Here is a 9169-nt window from a genome sequence, read left to right as displayed (position 1 = left end):
GAACTCAAAATGAAACAGCAACAGCAGTGATGTCCACATCTCTGTTCTATCATGCTACATTTTAAGAGGCAAAGCAAAGAAAAATGTTTTGGATCCAGTTTCCAGTTCTGCTGGCAGGTTGGGATGACACGTGAAGTACTTTCACCAGTTTATGGCCAGGTTTTGGCAGGCAGGCAGGGAACAGCTAAATTATACCCTTAGGAAAAGCAGACAGATTTAACAGCCCATGGTTTCCTGGCTTGCATCCCAGAGAGCCTTCTCTAGCTGAGAGGGCATCACTCTGTCTGCACCAAGGCACCATGCAAAGTAACAGGAAAGCTGGCATAGTCAGCCTACGTTTTTCAAGAGAGACAATAGCACGTCATTCATGCACCAGCTCAGATAAGGCTCTGACAAGTCAGGAAGATAGGTTTAATTTAGATCAGTATTCCTGGAACCAAAGTGGCACTGAAAAATAGTTTTGACATTTCCCGTCTGAGCAGACATAAGCTCATCACTTAATAGACGAGAGTGTGAAAGGGCCAGACCAGCAGGTGGGAACAGCCTAGCAAGAGGCGATATAGCAAGGGCCTCTCTCCAATATGCTTGTTTACTGGGTGCCAGCAGCTTTAATGTGTGAAAGTAGGCAGGAACATGACCCCCCTTCCCCTCCACATACAGTCTGGAGTTCTTCCATTTCAATCTATTATTTCATCCTGTGTAATGCTAGGATAGGGAACCTGTGGCCCTCCAGATGTTGCTGGACTACAGCTCCCATCATCCTTCACCATTGGCCATGCTAACCAGGGCTGATGGGAGTCCAACAACATCTGGAGGGCCAGAGGGTATAATGTGTTGAATGGCCCCAAATTTGACATTTTGGGGGCGACACCAACTTCATTCCACTCAACCGATAGGTTTCACTCTCACAAACAGCAGAGTAGGAAGTAAACCTGTACCATTCTGAGCTATATCATTTCAGGCGGTAGGTGAAGTCTTACATAATGACGCGCTCCCCCATAGTGGGTGGGGGAGAGGCATTTCCACACACACACAGAAAATCTGGAGCCTTCTCTATGAAGACCTTTTGGATGGAAAACATAGGCTCTTCCACTAAGCCATGGGCCTTCCCCAATGGTCAAGCAATGCAAGTGGCAGCTGTCATTTATAGTCCAATGCTGAGCACAAATGGGTGTAGCATCTTATCAAATGAATGCAAGAGCCAGGCCAGCACAGATGAGACCCATTCCCAATGACCAGAGTGTTGGAGATTTCCTATCTAGAGAGTGTGCCAATATTTTGAGATGGTTGACCACACTATTTCTAACCCACTTCTCACAAAAACCAGATGAGTTGGTCATTCTGTACCTGAAATCTGACCTCTGCAAGTTCCCTTGCAAATGGATCTTCCATTTTTCTACCTCATTCTCAGGGCACTATAGGATTTGTTTAGAATTTCAGTGAGTGTGGTGTTGGTCAGCTTACCTTACCATTGCAAAGTGGCAGAGGATGGTGCATTTTTCTTTCCAGTCAACATTTATCCAGCCTGCTGCAGCCTTCCTAGCTGCCCATATTTCCTGCTCTAAAAAAGCCCCATAGGAGTAGTTGCCTCGTGATGTTGTCCCCTAGGCTTCAACTGAAGGCCAGACCTCTGGGAAGGCTGCAGAATGCATACCTCCAGATAGATGATTTGTAGAATGAAAGGAAGGGCACTTTGCAAACACCCCTTGATCACTTCAAAAGTAAAGTAACCACAATAAAACCCCTGCAGCCCTCCACAAGAATGTCACATTTTTTTCTTACTCTTTTGACAATTTTCATTTGCAGTTTCTTTTCTTGGTTATTGATGGAGAATGGTGGGGGTGGGAATGGGAGAAAGCTTTTGCACAGCACTAACCTGGACTTCTAACTGCAGATGGGGGCTCACATGACTGGATTCCCCCATGTGTGTCCACACACTGATGGGACCCTATAGTCATTTGACTGGACTGTAGATTTGAGTCCTGCATAATACTATGACAAGTGTACTGCTAATTCTTGAATGACCTTTTGTAAAACAAAACAAAACCCAAGCGATTTTGTTCTCTGTAATCAGGATATATAAACCCTATGCCAGCTTTTCCCAACCAGTGTGCCTCCAGATGTTGTTGGACCACAACTCCCATCAGCCTCAGCCAGCATTGGATGGGAGTTGTGGTCCAACAATATCTGAAGGCACACTGGTTGGGAAAGACTGCCCTATGCACATAGGTGATCTCTTAATGCATGTGATCAAGTAGGATCTGGCTCACTGGAGCTTATGTCACATGTATTACTTTTTATGGAGTCACAACATTCTTTAATGTTTTGCTGCAACAGACAAATACAGCTAACTCTAAGGAGCTTGCTGTTATGGAAGGACATAGTTGTCTTTGCAGAAATTTGGACTTTATGAAATTGCAGCTCTGTGCATTACATTTGTGGGATGTTCTACACAGGAAGTTGGGCACAGACTAATTTTGTGGAACATTTTAAATAACTGCAATGTGTGGAGCTCCCTTTAAAACAGAGTGGAAACTGCACCTGATCCAGAAAAGGTCTGCAAGAATATTAATTGGGACTGGGTATAAGACAATGTTACACCTGTGCTTGGTCAGCTACACCGGCTCCCCAGCTGCTTTGGGGCTCAATTTATAGTGCTTTTGTTAATCTTGAAAGCCCTAAATGGCCTGCCATCAGGTTTCCTGAAAGAGCACCAATATGCTCTACACAAACCTTAAGATCCTCTTTAGAAGCCCTGCCAAATTAGTGAAGCAGGTAACCACAAGGGAGAGGGCCTTTTGGTATAGTAGTGGCAACCCAGCTATGAAATTGCCTTTTCAGAGAGGTTTGCTTGGCACCACGTTTATGGTCTTTTTGGCACCAGGTAAAGAACTTTCTATTAATCCAGGCCTTTTAAATAACTTATGTTTCACAGTCTAGGACTTTTGTTTTCAACGGAGTTTTAAAATTCTATTTATCTTATCTGTTATAGTTTTTCTTGTTTCATATTTTAATGTTGAGGGGTCTTAAAAAACTGAGCAGCACATAGAACTTCTGCTATGGAAACTATTTAATAAATAAGTGTAATAAATAAAAAAATGAGCCACAACCAGAGCCAATCTTCCCATAGCAAGAAATTATTAGCTTTCATCGAACATTACAGGTTCCCACACTAAACATGCTTCTGCACAGGATTTAACCCCAATATGAGCCTTACATATGTCATGGGAGCATAGCATATACTTTCTACTTGTTTCCTTTTGGATGCATTTGTTAACATCTTTAGATAGTACTTATGTAGTCAAAACATTTCTTAAAGGCTTTGGGGTTGTGGGCTTGGCTAAGTCATTCATCAGGTTACAACAAGGCCACTTGATTCAGTCATTTCAGTGCACTTGATTGTATTTGATTTTATCAGGTTAAGAACAGCATCTGAAGAGATCGTCATGTCACTTAGCAACAATGGTTTGGAGATTTTCCCTCTGTAAAGGTAATTGTCAGCTGTTACAGTCTACTGAAGTGCTTTCCTGAATTTGCAAGCACAGAAAATACAACACCCTATATTGTATCTCTTTGAAGGTATAGAGGCTGGCATAAAAGGAGGAAATCTTTCAAATACGTAGCAGTAATTCAAAGTGAATAAAGTGGTAACCAGATATGGCGATGCATCCTCTATGAAAATCAAAATATAATTCAGTGCGAGAAAAAATCAGTTGCAAGAATTTTGCTCAGAATTAAACTATTTCTTAAGAAGTTTGAAACTGAGCAGAGAATGAGAAGCCAGCTAAGATCTAGAGCAGTGATCCATGGACCAAATCTGGACCCTAAGGCAATTCTATCTGGCTCCCATTTACCTTACCACAGCTTAATCAAAGTGTGATAAATTTTATTCTGTTTCACTCATAAGCAAACGAAGAAGTGAGACTATGTATTTCAAATGCTTGATACCTTAGGTGAGTTCAAGAAAGGCACTGCCAATCTGCCTCTTATCTTTCAGGAAGGATATCCATTCCTCAGTCCCACCTCCCCCACAAAATGACAACTGCTTATCACCTGATCCCATCCTGGCAAAGCCCTTAGCATTAGATGATGATCCTGATGTGTGAAGGGTTCAGTTATTTCAAGACTTTCTCTGGGTAACAGAAGGGTCCCTGATAATGCAGAAATTTGACATACGTAATCCACAGGCTCTGATTATGCAAGAGCAGTACCATTCATTCTTCTATGAGCAGGGAACTCCATGTACAATGGGGAATCTTGATTGCTTGTACATAACATTTCATAAGGATGGTGGCAAAAAGTTACTTTGCACGTAAAGCTCTGGATCATGTACAACAATTCTCTCTTTATCAGAAATATATTTCTCTGAACCAGCTGCTGCCCTTTGTTCACAGCACGATTAAATTGTTTTCTGTGTGCATTTCTGAAACAATATTTTTAATGATAGAATCAGTTATCTAATTGCAGACTACATGGGTGAGAACAAGAACAAGTCCACGCATTGCTAAGAGTTTATTCTGAAGCTTTGCTTTAAGTCTTTGTCACAAAAGACAGTTTATGTTTCAACAAGTTATTAGAAACTGAGATGTTTTTTTATTTCTACCATTATAAAAGTAGAGCATGGGAGACTTTTCGGAGCCATCTTCAAAAAGCAGACCAATCTTTTTGTATATAAACTGTACACAAAAAAAACCCCAAGGCACTATACATTTTTTGGGATAGCAAAGTATATCAAAGTTGGATCTGGAGAGTTTCCCAAGGTTCCATGTGATATAACGCTTTGTTCAGTTTAGCACCTGAAGCAGCATTGAGACCAATTCATTGCCTATTAAAATTAGAAACCATTCAGAATGAGAATGAGGAGAGAGAGAGAGAGAGAGAGAGAGAGAGAGAGAAACACACAAACACATAATTGGTAGTTTACTTAATTCAGACCAAGTAACTGTGCAGTTGAGCTATTTTCCTGAAGCTCTTTCTTAACAGGTCTCGAAAGTGAATAATACACATTGCATTGTTAAATAGATCCTTGTCCTATGTGTTTTATATAAATATAAATTCTTTTTCAAAATCCACAGCTTTAAACAAAATGTCACTTTACAAAGGGAACATCTTCAAAACCCAGATGGCAAGTAGTGTATGTAGTTAAAAGATCAGCTGCAGCAGCCTGAGTTGCTACCGCTCAAGTACAAAGCAGAACACGATCCATAAACATGACTCAGCCCTTCAAGTCTCCCTCAACAAAAATAAAGAGTTTGCCAAAGAGTTTTCTCACACATTTACAATATTACATGACTGAAGAATAGGCAGTAATCTAGAGTCTTCAGGCGGTTTCTAGTTGGCTTGGTGAAAACAGACGGGCACCAGGAAACATGCTGCTTTTTTGCATGAGGTGCTGAAAATGACGAAAGATCCCACTCCAGCTTTAGCCCTTAACTGCAACATGGCCATGATGTTTAGAAGAGCCCTTTTGCCTTTTTGAGGTTCACCTGTTTCCAGGAAGGCAGTGCATTATATTCTTCTCTTGTCATCTGCAACCCAGCCTGAATTAAAAGGATTGTTTAGACAGAAAGCATTAAAAAAGCAAAAAAAAAAAAAAAAAAGCAAAGCAATGCAAAGAATAAAGTAGAGAGACAGCTGCAAGTTATTTATTCCCATTTACCTCAAAATCCTCATCTGAAAGGTAGATTTCAAGATTTAGTGGATCCACTCCCTCTGGGAGGGGTCTTGCTAAAAGCTCAGCCAGTGGGTACAGCTTTTTGCACAATTTGGCCAACACATCTTCTACAAGGATTATCTGGTTAGAAGCTTCAGCATCCTAGGAGGAAAAAAAGATCTAAACTGAGGTCATTTGGAGAAAACAAAGAAACAGAGGTATGTTTCCCATTTTTTGTGTTTTTTTCCCCTGAAAAATTGGGAAAGAACAGAAAATATAGAAAAAACAAAAAAACTTGAATTTGGGGGGGGGGTTACATTTCTGTAAGATGAAAAAGCTTGCTGTTTAGAAATTTCAAGTACTCCCAAACAAGGCAGTCAGACTATGAGAGATATCTAAGGCTCAGCCAGAAGTCCTCTGCAGACAAGTCAGGAGATCAGCCTATCCCTCAAACCCTGGCTCTTTTTACTTTTGTGCCACTGCCTGTTTTGTGGGAGGGATCCTATCACTCACCGTCTCTCCCCCTCTCCCCACTACCGCGCACACATACAATTCCCCTTGGGATGTTGCCATGCGTTGAGGGGAACTGTGCGTATGTGCAAATACTGTAACAGATTTGTTCGCTATGCTTTAGCATTTAATAAATAAGCCTGGGAAAACTCTGGGCATGCACACTGCACGTTCGTGTCTTCCCACCTCCTCCATCATAGCTGCAAGTCAGGAGACTGAGACACTTTTTGATTCCTTTTTCAATTAACCATAGTTTAGCATTATTATTTTATTTCTTAGACCATGCCCTTCCTTTCATGAGAGCTCAAGGCAGCTAACAATTAAAATACGGGATTAAAAACAAAAGCAGAGCCACAACAAAAGTAATCAAAAAAGTTTAACCAGCCAAGAAGGTGGCCCTTTCAAGGAAAGACTTTAATTACCAAAAAAGTCCCCACATTGTCATCAAGTTTTATTTTCATGTTTGTATTTCTAATCAAAGCAATATTTTGAAAAGGAAGCGGCAACTATTGCAAACCTTGGAAAGTTTCTGAGGGAGATAAGTAGTAGCAGTACTCTGTTGCCCAAAGATTTTGCCATTAGCTGCCAACAAACAAATCCTTCAGCTAGAACTCTTAGTTCTCACTAAAACATTTCATTGTGTCCTGGAAACTTTGTGAATAGATAATAAAAACTCAGTGAAAGTCCACCCACTCTGATTGTTCTCCCCTACCCTCACAAGGCTTGAAGCTTCCTATTCTTTAGTGCTTCCCAGCACAACACATCTGCATTGCCAACAGTGCAACAGAGAGAAAAGGTAATAAGAGTTATTGACCATTTCTGTGATCTCTGCAATGTCTTCTCTGTGTTCCCAGCTGGGAAACATATTGGTGAATGTCAGTGGTTCAAGACCAGCATGAATTAGGTAAGATTTAGGGGGTTTCTTCACATTCTTTCCTATACATGAAGAAAAGAAAGATTAATGGTCAAAACAAATATGGAAGACCTTCCTTCCTTCCTCTACCCTTTTACAAATCGCCCACTCCTGAAGAAAGCTTTCTCTTGTGAACGTTTTAAACAAAATGCACAGATTATCTAGGGCCATGTTATCTTAAGGACCTCCTTAGCTCATATGAATCTGCCTGAGCTTTATGAGCAGTCTGTTTTTACTGGGTATTCATTTGGTGGGTATTATACTGAGACCTTCTCAGTTGTAGAATTCCATCTCTGGACACTTGGGGGGTGGGTCGGGAAGGGAGAAGAACCTAGGCACTCCAGATGATGAACCTAGGCACTCCAGCCCCATCCACCCCAGCCAGCATGGCCAATGGTCAGGGATGACAGCATTTGTAGAACAAAATCACTTTTTCAAGATGAGCCATTTTTATTATTATGTATTGTTTTTACAGTATTTTATGTTTTATTGTACTTTTAAATTTTGTTGTATACCACCCTTACATTTTATATGAGGAGTTGGTCTATAAATAATTGCATAAATTAAAAAAAAAATAAAAGTCATGCTGCCCTAGAATCAAACTCGGTACAATCAAGCTCCAAGAAAACCAAGCCATACTTAATGTCTGAGCCAATGACTTGGATACACTAGCTGGAAGCATGCTTGATGGCCAGAACTATCTGCAAGGGTGGAACTCATTTTTACAGGAAACATGGTGCTTCAGCCAAAACGAACAAGCTCACATTTGGTTCCCCCATCCATAACATAGGGTTGTATCCAGTAGACCCATTCAAATAAATAGACATGACTATTGCTCTCTGTCCCACGTCCACTTTCTTTTTGGGTTGCAACAGGGCTCTTTTCTACAAACAAGCATTTGCTTCATATAACTCTCTCTCTCTTTCACCCCCCCCCTTTATTTATTATTACCTTTGCAGTACTGAAGGACGGTTTCCATGGCACATTTCCTGTCCGAAGCCCAACGGATTCGGGCTGATCCTGCTATTTTATTTTCCACAGGCCACCAGCCTTGCCAGAGGTACACTTCATGGTGATTGTCGACAAGGAAGAGGGCTGCACAGGTCAAATAAAAGACAAATGTTCTACATGCTGCATATTTTTTTATAGTATCCTCAGCATTTCCACACCATAATAAAAAGCCTCGTGTGGTCCAGAATCTAACACTCTGGCTCATTCCGCACTCTTGCCATGAACCCATTATGTAGTCACCAATGCTTCTCTTGGCCTCAGTTCTCCAATATTTAAATAATCACCACCACACAGGTTTTTTAAAAGAGGCAAACAGAGAATGAAAATTGTAAAGCACTTAGCATTTCTTTTACTACAGGGATGCTATTGCTGCCTATATACCACTTCTGATTTACAAAGCGTTGCTAGTACATTATAGGCCCTGTTCTAGGTGTGTGGGTTTGTGTGTGTTCTGTGCACAATGTCTGGAGGTAGGAACATAATCAAATAACTAAACTTCGGCAGGTTCAAGGTTGGCAGTGTTCCTGAACAGAGACATCTTTCTAGAGGCCAGAGGCTCCTTTAGGTGTTGCACATGCGGCACTTCAACTTGCTATCAGTATAGTAACTGAACCACATTCACTTGCCTGGTTGGGGAGCTGTGTAGAGGTCTTCCTGCAGGAATGGCATAGAATTCACCACAAAAGGGTCTGTTGCTGGATATACATATTCAGTGGCTGAGAATTCTCCAGATGAACTCCCAAGGATGAACAGGAGGGGTGTGAAGTTAAACTTCCCAGGATCTTTAAAAAGAGCAATCAAAGTTCTCAGAGTTAATATTTTAGCAGCCATGCCCATTTTAGATGTAGCTTTACGTGAGTCTTGTGAATGATTAGTAAAGGTAATAGAGTACCTTGTTACACAAGATGGATAGAGAGGTAAATTTTTGCTAATCTCCCTGAAAATCCTGGCTCTTGAGAGCAAACAATGCAGCCACACCATTTCCTGACATTTTATTTCCAAGGAGTTAATGTTACTTAGAGTTTTCCCAAGGTTTTAGACCAGGGGGAGGGAACCTGTGGCCCTCCAGATGTTGTTGGACT

The 9169-nt window shown here is 41.1% G+C and overlaps 1 protein-coding gene across 26 annotated transcripts in view; it reads right to left on the bottom strand.

The window, feature by feature from the left end:
• Positions 1 to 3116: 3116 nt before the first annotated feature.
• SVIL (supervillin) overlaps positions 3117 to 9169 on the bottom strand; it is a 196345-nt gene continuing 190292 nt past the window's right edge. For all 26 annotated transcript variants that reach the window (XM_061586465.1, XM_061586466.1, XM_061586468.1 and 23 more), the window contains 5 exons: positions 8714 to 8869; positions 8028 to 8171; positions 6978 to 7099; positions 5660 to 5815; positions 3117 to 5540 (listed from right to left, as the gene is read on the bottom strand). In XM_061586465.1, coding sequence (XP_061442449.1) covers positions 5454 to 5540; positions 5660 to 5815; positions 6978 to 7099; positions 8028 to 8171; positions 8714 to 8869 — 665 coding nt within the window. In that variant the 3' untranslated portion in view covers positions 3117 to 5453. The remainder of the gene's footprint in view (positions 5541 to 5659; positions 5816 to 6977; positions 7100 to 8027; positions 8172 to 8713; positions 8870 to 9169) is intronic.

This window comes from Rhineura floridana, chromosome 10 (assembly GCF_030035675.1).
Source record: "Rhineura floridana isolate rRhiFlo1 chromosome 10, rRhiFlo1.hap2, whole genome shotgun sequence".
Taxonomy (NCBI): Eukaryota; Metazoa; Chordata; class Lepidosauria; order Squamata; family Rhineuridae; genus Rhineura; species Rhineura floridana.
Note: the sequence above shows the minus strand (reverse complement) of the source record. Positions and strands in the feature narration are given on the sequence as shown.